The 12,555-nt window shown below is 45.9% G+C and overlaps 2 protein-coding genes across 9 annotated transcripts in view; one reads left to right on the top strand and one right to left on the bottom strand.

Annotated features, from left to right (window-relative positions):
- The window catches only part of trabd2b (TraB domain containing 2B), a 54,749-nt gene extending 47,729 nt beyond the window's left edge, over positions 1-7,020 (bottom strand). For both annotated transcript variants that reach the window (XM_086046824.1, XM_086046825.1), the window contains exons 1-2: positions 6,605-7,020; positions 2,105-2,674 (exon numbers count right to left, since the gene is read on the bottom strand). In XM_086046824.1, coding sequence (XP_085902950.1) covers positions 2,105-2,674; positions 6,605-6,718 — 684 coding nt within the window. In that variant the 5' untranslated portion in view covers positions 6,719-7,020. The remainder of the gene's footprint in view (positions 1-2,104; positions 2,675-6,604) is intronic.
- Positions 1-12,555, top strand: part of LOC147139023 (uncharacterized) — a 164,716-nt gene that overhangs the window by 134,631 nt on the left and 17,530 nt on the right. For 4 of the 7 annotated variants that reach the window (XR_015088924.1, XR_015088925.1, XR_015088923.1 and 1 more), the window contains 3 exons: positions 8,109-8,321; positions 8,710-8,826; positions 12,094-12,194. Coding sequence is in view for 2 of the 7 variants with exons in the window: in XM_086046832.1 (XP_085902958.1) it covers positions 8,109-8,321; positions 8,710-8,826; positions 12,094-12,194 (431 nt within the window). In the remaining 5 variants the exon portion in view is untranslated. Of the gene's footprint in view, positions 1-2,052; positions 4,857-8,108; positions 8,322-8,709; positions 8,827-12,093; positions 12,195-12,555 lie in introns of those variants that run through there. The other 3 variants (XR_015088926.1, XM_086046833.1, XR_015088927.1) reach the window with 2 other exon arrangements.

Below are 12,555 nucleotides of genomic sequence, written 5' to 3'. Positions count from 1 at the left end.
ATCATGCGGTTTATATAAAAGTGCGGCTATTCTGCGGATTTTTCTTCCACCGCTAGGGGCGCTCTAACCGGGATTCCAATACAATACAATTGCCATGAACAGGACGTACCGTGTTAAAAGGCTAGGAAATAATCTGTTCAGGTACATACGTGTACATTTACAGTTCAAAATCGATCCCTAATTTTTCAACATAGATAGGGTGCATCTTATATAAAGGTGCGGCTTATATATGTTTTTTTTGTTGTTGTTGTTGTTGTTTTTTTTTGTTTTTTTTTAATAGAGTGGATGCGGCTTATAGTCCGGAAAATATGGTAGTTTGATGTAACAAACAATTGTCTAATGAATGAGCCCTTCCCCCAATTAGTCCCATCAATCAAGGTTCCACCATATAAGGATGGTTGGGTTTAGTACAGCTCTAATTTTAGGCGGTACGTCTTACAAACGTTACAAATTGCAAAGCCCTCCCGACAGCATCTTTTTCCACGCTGACGAGGACCACTCGGCTTATTTAGGGAGCCGCAAAGCTTCCTGGAACGTAAGGGCCACGCGTACAGTGCCACTGTGACAGCGTCGTTAGGACGTTCTAATGAAAGCGAAGATGCTAGCAGCGCGTTTGTTCCTAAAATTAGCTCCCGGGCCCCCTTTGACCTATCACGTGGAGGCTAAGGCGCCTACATATTCAGTTGTGCCCGGAATGGAGATTTGCATGTGTTTGTGTGGACATGGCATGCATGCAAAGCACATGTCGGGCTGGGAGTTTTGCATGACTGAGATATTTCTCCTCCTCCGTTGAGATCAAAGAGCGAAGGAGAGCATAAATTTCATCGCAGCGTCTTCCTCATGCCGTCAAGGCTCATTGCGGATTTTTATGGGACCTCCCACGAGAGGAATAGTTTAGGATTAGCGTGGCTCATTCTTTAATTCGATGCACCCGCCCTTAATTTGTTCATCCCAAAGCGATTAATTACAGATTGATGTTATGTTCATGGCGTTATGGGTTTGTTCCAGCCATCTTTTGGTTGTTCGTCACCAGTCCCCGCAAAAGCTCGAGAACGTGTCTGCTGTAATGGAAGAGAGAGCGTTGTGCTCTTCTCACCTTGGCCAATCTGTCCCGTGCTGACGCGCACTTTTTTTGTGGACACGGACGCAAAGAGATCCATAACCGTAAAGCTGTCACCTACAGATGTTTTAATCACTTTTTCCTCTCCTAATGTGTTCTCCATCCACGTTTCCTTGGGAAAGGCATTCAGGCGCTGAATTGCTGCTTTGGGTTCTGGTGCTCATGCTGCTCGGCTTGTATGTAGCTTCTCATGCCCCCTAAAGGCCAAGCGCGTCATTGCGAAGGTTATTCCCTTTGAGGTATCGAGACAAACGTTGGTGCCATGCGCCAACCACACACAGTGACATTCATTGAAATCTTTCACAATTTACTTTTGCCCGTATGTCCGGTTAATGTTCAAATTGGACAAGTTTGACTTTGAAGGACTTCTGGAAAGTGCCAAAATGATCCTAAAATGGTTGACTTCCCGCACCATGTATGTTCTTGAAACTTTTACTGTGGATCTACTACTCTACATTTTGCTAAGTGAAACTAGCTTTGGAGGCTAAATTCTCAAAGACTTGTTGGATGTGATTTTTAGCGTTCATGGGGTGTAAATGTAAATGTTCACCAGGATGAACACTGTCACAAAATTGGTGTTTTTTGTGTATGGGGACGTCCTCAAAATGGCCCAAGATATACCAGATGACATTTGAAGAGGCCTAATTACTAATTACTCTCCTAATCTGAGAGAAATTAGGTCCCGTTTTTTGCAGAACACATTTTTTGAATACTTTTTTTTTGGGGGGGGGTTAAAAAAAATAAGAGTGATGTGGGCATCAATTAATCAGATTTTTGCTCTTTGCTTAGTCACGATCCCTGTATTTCTTTTTTTTTTTTTTTCAAATCCCCTGTGAATTGCGTCTTTACTGTATAATTGAAAGCTTTGCCCATTAAAAGCAATAGAATTTTCACATATTGGAAAAATGTAATCCTATTACTATCCCCTATAGCCAAACCATCCTAAACGGAGGTCCCAAAAAAAGGAAAAGCTCGTCTCCTTACCTGAGAAAAGTTGAGTCCATTGAGGGGGTGACACTGCTCCTCCACCCGCTCCACCGCCCCTGTACTTTTTCCCATCCTCTCGGCCTCCTGCGCCAAAAACAAGTCCAGCACCGGCGTGCCCCTGGACCTCACGTCCCACTCGGTCAGCGAGTTGACCATCAGCATCACCCACACGGGCCTCTTCCTCTCCCAGTTGCCCGCGATGGCGTTGAACAGGTAGTCGGCGTAGAGGCCGCGGCCGCGCTGGTCCGCCGTCATCCAGTACGGCATCATGTGCTTGACGTAGTCCAGGTGGCGTTTGAGGCGGCGGTACAGGTCTCGGGGTAGCAGCGTTTGGAGGTTCTCCCCGTGCGGGAGCAGCTGGCAGCTGGTCAGCTTGGACACGGTGAGCGGGTCGGTCAGGTCCAGCTCAAAGAAAACGTTGCGGCTGCTGCGGAACGCCCGCTTGGAGACGTCCGGGATGAAGTCCCACACTCGGGTGTAAGGCACGTGGATGGTGCCGTACAGGTAGGAAGGGGGAAGCGGAGGCGCGCGCTTCACTTTCCACAGGAAAGAGTTCATGTGGCTTTGCTGCGGAGGAAGCGGGAAAAACCGGCGGTGTGGATGAAACACAACAATGCTGCTGGGGTTCGTGGCGTTTATTTGCATCGTGAATGGACATTGCGATCGACACGTTTACCAACCTGGCCCCACACGCTCACGCGAGCAGGAACAAGTAGAAGTCAAAATCAACATTAGATAAAGTCATTTTCTTTGCCATTCCTTTGCTTTAGTGTGTCTCAATTATTTTTTGTTAAGCTCCCCAGGAAGAAGAAAATCCCCCCCCCCCCCCCAACTCTCCGCCACCACTATGAATGATATCATTTGTCTATAAAATTATAGCTACTTGCGCACTCTCTGATAATGAGAGCGCCACTGCCACCTACTGTAGTGGATAAGCAATTACACTTTATTTTAGTACGCCAAAAAAAATAAATAAATGTTGCCTGGGGTCACACAAGCCACCACTGGCATCGCACAAAGGGGGCCTTCCCCCTATCTGATATACGATCTCATCGTGTACTTCTCTCTCATGCACTGATTTGGTAGCAAGCGGCCAATCGGAGTGATCAGTTGTCATCGACGTCTTGTTCGGTCAAATCATATCTATGAGGCAAAATAACAACCATTTCTTCATTATTCATAATTCTGCACATTGCTTTTGACTTCATTTGTTCCTGCTTGTATTATGAGTGCATCGGGCACGATTGGCATATTTGCATTTTAGTTTGTGAGACTGTGTGATGCTAAGGTGTGAAAGTAATCATTTTGAGCTCAATACTATCAACACTTGTTTAGATAAAGGGGCGGTCTCAATGTATGGTTGCCGGGATTTTTCAGTAGTTTTTATTTTATTTTAGTTAGTTTCATTTTTTTTAGTAAATGTGTTACTTTGTTATTATTATTATGATTATTACAATTTTTTAAATGCTTCATTTTTGTTTTAGTATTAGTTTTTTTTTTTTTTAAAACGAGTTATTTGTCAAGATTCAACAAAACAAGGTCACTAAGTAAAAAAAAAACGACTTTTCTTCTGTCGATACGGATGTACAGCAATGCTGACATAAATACATTAACAAATGAATGAAACAGACGAGGACAATTTTGCTAGAAAGCTAGTTTGAGTGACTTTTGTAAACAAGACGCAGTTCCTGTTTTCGTTTTGTGAAAAGCATTTTCACTTTTATTCATATCATGAACGCAAATGTTTTTTTTGGTTTTTTTTGTCGTACGTTTTTTGTTGTTCCGGCGACCTACAACAACCTTGACGGCGGCAGAGCATCCAAGTTCCTCAGTCTAATTCAACTGCGTGGAAACGGCAGTCAGGTGGAACAAATGATCGGCATCGCAGAATCGCATTCATCAAAACCTTCCCCTCCATGTTGGGGGTGGCCAGCGGGGGCGCTGGAGAGTCGCCACCGTTGGCCACCGCGTAGCTCCGCCCCTGCAGACACAGACTCAGCCAGCGCTGCCATCTGTACAGCTTGCCTCCCTTCCTGCGAACGGGGCCGACTGAGGTTATGTCTGCTTGTACGCGGCAAGGAATATTTCCCATACAGATCTCTGACTAACGTGCGTGCTATTCAAAAGTCTATCAGCTGCAAATTGTTGCATAGAACAAGCACACCGCGACAAACGCTTATTCGAGTTGCTTCCGATGTTGCCCTGGCGACAGCGCCCGTCACCTTAGATAAGACCGAGCTATCGTAAAGTCGATATGACGCCCCGTCAGGCTGTGCTGCCACGGCGCCGTTTATAGGGAGGCCCCCTTGGCTGCGAACAGACCCGCGTTTATTGTCGAGCGGCCCGTAGCTCACTTGCCAAACTCTCTTTGGGAAGCATTTGAAAGCTGCAGTGCAAATATACTGAGCGGAGCTCATAAAGTCCAAAATGCTGAAAGGAGGCTGTTGCTGACCGAGAACACGCTGAGAGAACTTTGGTTGGTGACATTTCTGACGCCGCATGGGGGGCTCTGTTGCCGACAAGACTGCATTGTTTGTGACTTGTAATTGTTCGGTTGCAGCGGAGCAAAGCAGCATAAGGCCATATTGCCTTTCGAATATGGTTCTTGTTAAGCGCTGTGCAGAAGTGCATGTGCCGCGACTTTGCTACTGGCACGATGGCCACTTTTGGCTTTTGTAAGCAATCGTCTGGCTTAGGAGACACGTCGTAATCAAGCATTTGAGGGATCAAGCCCATTGCCTGCCCGGGTTTCGAGTTATTTCTTTGAAATTGTTGACTGGGGGGGCGGGGGGGGGGGGGGGGGGAATCGGACCAAGGTTTTCCTTCACTTCCAATTACGACACGGCTGCCAATGCCGCGTTTGTCGTCGGGGGGAAGCCAGAAAGTCGAATCGTCTTGCGGGCTTTTTAAAATCGAAGTTAAGAGCGACGAACTTATTGTGATATCTGGCAAAGTTTCCGCCCAGACGAAATAAATCCAGGGTGCTTTATTTAATCCAGAACGTCGTCGTGCCTTGTGGCGGGAGTAGAACTTTAATTGAATTTTCAGTTTCAGACAAAGTGGAAGGCATTTTCTTTTTTTTTTTTTTTTTTTTTTTTTCTTTTTTGTGTGTGTGTGTGTGTATGTGCAGCATCCCATGCCATTAGTCATCATGTCATGCAGTGAGAAGCTCATGCACACTCAAGTGAAGACTTTAAGACATGGAAAAGTGGTGAGCTTATCCGCTGGACTTCTCCGCAGAGCCTTGACGTGCTGGGCTCCTTTTTTTTTTGTTTTTTTTATGGCGGTAATTACTTTTAACACAAACCAGAGTGCGGGCGTGCTGCGTTAGAAGTCATGTGAAGTTATGGAGCAGCATCTCCTGAAGCTCATAATCTTGGATGAATTGTGCCCACTTGTAGAAGCGGCTCATCTTTTTGTCAGAGCTGCAGCTGAATGAACTTTTTTTTTTTTTTTTTTTTCTCCTAACATGGAGCATACAGAAATTGTCCTATAAGTATATGTATGTTGTTGTTGCTTTTTTTTTTTTTTTTTTTTTAAGCAGCCACGCATAGCTGCAATGTGCCCACTTTGCCGGTAGATCAGCAAACATGTTCCAAATGAAGTCAAGTTCCCCACTTGCACTTGTCACATTAACAGCTTTTAAAACTGGCATGAGGTCGCCATTTCTCCTGGGCATCAACTTTCACTTCCACAGAGTTGCTTTATGTTGTCATTCTAGCATTTTTTTTCCATGTGACGAAAAAAAAAACATACATGCCTATATTATCTCAAATTTTGATCTGTGTCCCTGCATAATCAAAAACATATTGTCAATCTTTTTAAGACTTGATTTTTGTTGCATGTAAAAATAATAAATAAGTAGTACAAATTTATTCTATTTACTGTATTCTTTTCAGATATTTTTTTTTTATCCTCATACAATGACACAAATATTTTCTATGTTTGCTTATAGTACTGTAACGTTATTCTTGTAACACTCTTAAAACTGCTGGGTAAAAAGAACCCAATTTTGGTCTAAAATTGGACCGACCTGATACTTGGGTCAATTTGACCCAACTTTGGGTTGTTTGGTATTTTTAAAAATGGGTTTTACAAAACAACCCTGAAAATTGGGTCAAATTGCCCCAAGTTGTAGGTCAGTCCAATTTTTGACCAAAATTGTGTTATTTTGAATCCAACTGTCTTTAGAGTGCATTTTTACATCCGCACTCGAAATTTTAAAAAAAGTTCAACTTTACCCCCCACCCCCCATTAAGGCACCTATATCTGACGAATATCCTAAATCCTGTATTTTACCAACTGATAATGGTGCGATGATGCTATCATTTTTATTTCATTTTTTTTCCTTGTTTGCCTACGACCTTTTGTTTATCTTCAGCATCGGTGTAACAAACGTCACAAGGGATCGAAATGGCACACATACGCACTTGAATCGTCTTGAAATTGACTGCAAGTGCTGTGGGTTCCAAAGCAAGCAGCGCTCCGCTCACTCACCGACTTTGGCGCGACGCACTGCTTCGGTCTGCCGGCTGGCCGCGCGCCCCAGGGCGCCACCGGGTGCAGGAGCGCGCTCAGGAGCACCCAGCCGAGCCCGGGCACACACACCATGATGTCGAGGTGACGGCCGGACCCGCAGATAAGAGGACACTCTTATCCCTATCTCTCTCTTTCGTGTGTTTCACTGCTCTGTCTGCGTCGCCCTCAAAAGCGTCACGTTTGGAGCGCGGCCTCACGTGAGCCGCGCGACGTGGGCAACATCGCGCCTCCTCGCCATGCCCGCCACGTGCGTTGCCTCTCCGGTGGCCCCCAAAGCGCTTCTTTCTCCTCTCGCCCTCCTCTCAGTGCGGACGGAGCAAGTCACCGTTGAAAAGTCTTTGGGAAGTTTCCGCGGTGCGCTCCACAAGTTTGGAGCGTCTGTGCGCCGGAGGAGTGGGAGGGGGCGTGCTCCCCCCTCCTCCTCCTCCTTTGAGAGAGGCGGAGGGGGGTGGGCGCAGGTTAAGTGGGGGATGACAGGTTTGCTGTAAACTCTGAATTTTGCGTTTTCAAGCACGTTGAGGCTCACGCGAAGCTTCCTGCAAACATATTGGAAATGCAACTAGCATCTGCGACTTGATTGATATCAATTGTTCTCTTGGAGGTCTTTGTTCATTAAATAAATAATTTCGGAATTCATCAAAATATGAAGTAACTATTAACACTTTATTTTATCACCCAAAAAGTCATTTTGAATTTAATGTCAAATTTCGACATTACTTCTTGATGTTTTTTTAATGCTGTGACTTTATTGGAGGAACACAGCCACACCCCAGTAATAAGAAGGGGGTGCACACTTGTGCAACAACATTTTCCCAGTCACTCTCTAAAAACAGTTGGGTTAAAAATAACAAAAACAAATAGTCAAAAATGGACTGATACACTACTTGGGTCAAGTTGACCCAACTTTCTGTATTGTTTTTGCAGGATACAGCCCCAAAACTTGGGCTGTTTTGTACAAAACAACACAAGAACGTGGGTCAAATTGACCCAATTCGTGGTTCTGTCCATTTTTCACCCCAAATTGTGTTATTTTGAATCCAACTGTCTTTAGAGTGCATTTTTACATCCGCACTCGAAATTTCAGTTGTACAAGCTATAAGGCCACATCAGCAGCGGGAAAAGTTTAAAGCTTTATTTCGACATTTGCGCATTGTCGACTTTTTATGCGCACTGAGTTTGCTGTGATATTTAGCTTCAGGGTGAAAGCGTCCGATTGCAAGGCAGGTAGCGTGTGAGCATTGTTTCCCCCAATGCATTCCCCGAATGTAAATGAAGCATTCATCATACGCCGTCGTGTGCTTCCTCCTCGGCAGCCTCGCGTCCGTCTCCGTCCGTTTGTGTTGGGCTGGCCCGCGGCGCGACTGCGGCGGCTAGCGCGAACTCTTTACGGGGATGATGAATGGTCACAAATAAACAGGCTTGAGTAAAGACAACAGTGAGAAGTGTTTTGTTTACTTTTCAGTCCAGCAAGTCCTGATGTGGAGCAGACCCGTTGGAAATCAACAGGGGGGGAGTGGCCCCCTTTGCTCTGCTTTGACCCTCGCCATTGTCCCGGCCGAGGGCCCGGTGACAGAGTCAAGTAGCGGGGACATTTATCACAGAGAGGCCTCACACTGCCGGCCCCCAGGACCCCCCCTCCCCACCCCCCAATGTGGACTGAAAGCTGACGGACACGGTACAAGCACTTCTTTGTCCGGGGCCGTGTTCTCCTCTCGTCTTCTTCGAGCTTCCCGCCGCGACGCTCATTGCGCGTTCCTTTGACTGACTTGTCTTTTAACACAGTCTCGCGCTGAAAAAAAAAAAAAAAAATTGCTGATCTCTGACTTTTGAGCTTTTTCTGCATGGGCACCATTTATTAAGACATATCTGAAAGTCTACCGCACTCTTGTGCGGTTTTTGTTCCATTTAGTTCGCATCTTTTTTTGTTATCCTTTGCCCCCACTTGTTGTTGCTCTGGTTCTGCTGCAGGTGTGAGATTTCAGTTAGCGGTTTGCGGCGGCTCTCGCGTGGGCACCTGTGGAGTTCGGGTATACCTGCTTTAACTGCACTTGGCTCCTTTGAAGGAGCTCTCGCACATTCTTGGCCCGTTGGAAAGTGGGCTTCTCAGCTGCTGGCCGCAGGAGATTCCTGGTCGAGCTCCAGGACCTTACGGCATTGCTGCGCAACAGCCAGCGACCAAGGTATGCTTTAAACTTGAAATGTTAGGAAGAGGCGGACGCCGAGGGGCAAATTCTCACGCGTGCTTGTGTAAGAAAAGGCGCACTTGCTAAGCACTTTCTTGGTTGCGCGGATGTTCTCATTGACTTGACAAAAAATTATCAACCAAAACATTTTCTTTTCCAAGGATATGGTCTATACAGCCCCACTAGTTGGGAAACGGCATTCTGATTGAGTTTAGTAGTCAAATCCACCCGTTTTTGTCCAACTCAGGGGGGCCGGCCATTTTGTCACTTGCTGTCAAGTGAAAATGACATCACAGTTGCTCTTCTGCCTTTATGGCGAGTTGATTCATTTGTTCATGATCACTCATGTTGAAAAGTATGCCTTCATTTTTGCGGTGTTAGTGTTAGTGGCTAGCGCGGCGATGAGAGAGGGGAGGGGGATGCGCACTTGAGGATAGGAAAAAAAGAGAGAACATATCGAATGCATGCGCTCCGAGAAATGTTTGTTTGACTGCGACAGAGGCAACGCTTGTATGTAACACGTCTCAGCGTGGACAGTGCAGTTGCGTAGGGCTAAGGTAACCACTAGGGATGTAACGATGAATCGAAAATCGATTTTAAATCGATTCGTCCCGATTAATTGATTTGATAATTTGAAAAAGCGAATTGAAACGTTTTTTTCATTCCAGATTCATAGCACATTTTCAACGCGTCGATCAAATTATGCGCTCGCGCCAAACATCGTGTATTGCGTTTGTGGGAGGAATTTTCAAAAAATCCAATCGAAAATTGGGAACTGGAAAATCGAATCGAATCGGGCCTTAAGTGAATCGTTACATCCCTTGTAACAACCAATCATGGCTCAGCTTCAGAAATCAAGTGAGCCGTGATCGGTCGTTACCTGAGCCCTGAGCAACTGTGATGTCATTTTCAGTCGACAGCAAGAGTCAAAATGGCCGCCCCCAGAGATGGCTAAAAACATGTGGCTTTTGTGGCTTAACTCATATTACACAAATGCAATATCAATCAGAATACCGTGTTTAGACTGGTGAAGGCGCATCGACTAAGTTGAATTGGTCACGGTGCAGAGATGTGCTTTAGGTTGCAAACCAATATTTGGAGGTCACTAGCGGAAACCCAAATGTGGAGATTGGAACTGGTTGCGGGGGGGATCATAGGTTCAAGACCTGCAGGTCAAGACAATAGCTGGAGAAAAGAAAGCATGATCGAGACCTACTATGGCTCCTCCATTTGTTGACCTAAACTCAGGAATTTGGGACTGACCGCTGGAGAGATTGTAGGTCTGAGATTCACTGTTGGCCAAACACTTCTTAATCAAATTTAGACTTTGGGAGAGGCCTTGCCTTGCCTTGCCTTGCCTTGACTGTTACTGCTACTGCAGGCCAATATTTGGGGTTCGGGGTTGCCAGCTGGAGCGATTGCAGCTTTGAGAACTACTACCGGCCGGCCGTGCACTGGAGGACCAACATTTGAAGGCCTCGACTGGCTATTGAAGAGATGGCAGGCCAAATATTTCCAAATCAAAAGATGAAGTTTCAGACTAATTATAAAAAAAAAAAAAAAAAAAAAGATTGCTGGAGAGTTTGCATGTTCGAGACCTTGAGAAGAACGAGTGTAAACAGAATTTTCCAAAGGGCGGTAATTACTTCCACTAAGGAGATGATGCTTTCATGGCCGTTTGGAAGTGAGCCCTATTATGCAACAACTACATCATGATTTTCGATAAAACTCTCCAGATAAGTGCTGGGTACTGGATTTTAATTTACACTTTTGTTATCACTGCATGACAGGATTTTTTTTTTTTTTTTTTTAACATTCCAACCAATTCTTCAGTCACTAATGTTAAAAAAAAAAAATACTAATGTCAATATTGAGCCAGGCAAGTTTCATAGGTCTTTAAAACAAGGTTCATGAACAAGATGAAAAATCTAAATTTAATCCTGATTTAAAAGATGGAATTGGTAAAATGACAAAACATGGATTATCAAGTTTTTTTTCTTGTGTAAACAATATATATATATATGTTTGTATGTATGTATGTATGTATATATATTTATTTTTCGTTTTTATTTATTTCTCTTTTTTATTTACGATCAAGCCGCTGTAAAGTTTTCAGGCCATATCCCGACAGTTTGAGCGGATCCCAGGTGTTCAGGACATTTGTTCCACTGAGGAATATAAAAATCAAAGGCTGTTTGACTTTGTTTAGTTCTGCTTCTGGAAACACTCAAAAAAGCCAGCGGCGGATGACCCCGAGGGATCTGGACGTATCATAGGGAACGCAAAGTTCTCGCAATATATTTAGTTTCAAAACCTTTCAGAGCTTTTTGGACCAACTCAAATCCGTTTTGACTCACAGGAAGCCAGTGTAGAGATTTTTGGTCCAGTTTCCTGGTACCAGTAAGAAGTGGAACAGCTGCAGCTTTCAGCTTGAATTTTATTTAGACCTGCAAAGCCGCATTTTCAATCGTCCAATCTACTGAAAAATGAACGAGCGGGCCAGCTTTTCTCTGTCTCGTTTGGACAGAGAATTCTAGAGACGTTCCTCAGGGGGTCGTAACCGACCCATAAGAAGGAAACTGGGTCCGCTTTAAAAAAAAAAAAAAAAAAAATCAGCATCCGAATCCTGCTTCCATTCGAAGCTGTTCTATGCAACGTGACCCTCGGCGGTGAAGCTCCGCCGCCTGCTTGTCCTTGCAGCCCCGCGGCTGCCCTGTCTATCGAATACCGAGCGGGAACCCTGCCTCCAAAAAAATGCGCTTGCAACTCCCCGCCTGCGCCCCCGAAATCACAACTCGTCTATGAGCGTGTAAATGAAAGAGGCGCTTCTTCTGTTACCCCCTCCAAACGGCACCGCATGAGACGCGCCCGCTCGCTGGGTTGTTTAATGCACGTGGGGGGCCCCCTAGTGGACAGCGGAGGATCGCGTCCAGTGCAGATCGTCGAGGGCGATATGTGGTTGAACCCCCGGGGGGTGCCAAGATAGAGCTTCAAAGACATGATGGATACCGAGGAGGGGCTCGTAGCTTCAGGCGGCCGTACTTGAGAGGGGAAAGTAAGACGGAGCGGGCGGGGCGGCCAAAGTGAACAGCAAAACGCACACGCACGTTTAGAGGAGACGCACGTGCCCCCCCCCCCCCCCCTCTCTCTATCTCCACCCGTCTCCAGCTTTGGGCTCCAATATCCTCCGTCCCGCTTTGAAGATGTCAAAGAATAATATTGACAGAGTCTCCGGTGAAATGTTCTTTTGCTTTCCCATTCCAGACATCTTGGGGGAAGGGGGGATTGGGATGAGGAGGAGGAGGAGGAGGAGGAGGAGGACAGTGTCAGGATGGGAGTGGACGCGTCCACCCGGCTGCGCACAGGTAGGCAAGTGGAAGACAAGTCGACTGGGCGTAGCGACAACGGGGCCAAAATTGGAGGTGTTGACCCCCCTTTCCGATCAGAGTTTGGGATTTCCGCCGGCCATCTCTGCGGCGTGTCCGCTCACTTCTTTTGATTTAGGTCACCCCCTGATCCCTGCGCAGTCTTGCCCCTCAGGGCATGTCAACATGCGCACAGGATGCCTGTCTGTCTATGTTCATCAGTCAGGGGCCAACATGACAAAAGGCAGGACGGGGAAAGAGATAAAGTGACAGGGGTCACACCGGGGGTCGTTTCTTGAAAGGAAAGTCTCGTGATTTTATTTGTATTTTTTTTTCTTCTTTTCGTAGTTTGGGGGGGGGG

Source organism: Filicampus tigris, chromosome 12, assembly GCF_054856515.1.
Source record: "Filicampus tigris isolate MCC_2025a chromosome 12, RoL_Ftig_1.0, whole genome shotgun sequence".
Lineage (NCBI taxonomy): Eukaryota > Metazoa > Chordata > Actinopteri > Syngnathiformes > Syngnathidae > Filicampus > Filicampus tigris.
The sequence above is the reverse complement of the archived record's forward strand: the minus strand, read 5'-3'. Positions and strand labels throughout refer to the sequence as shown.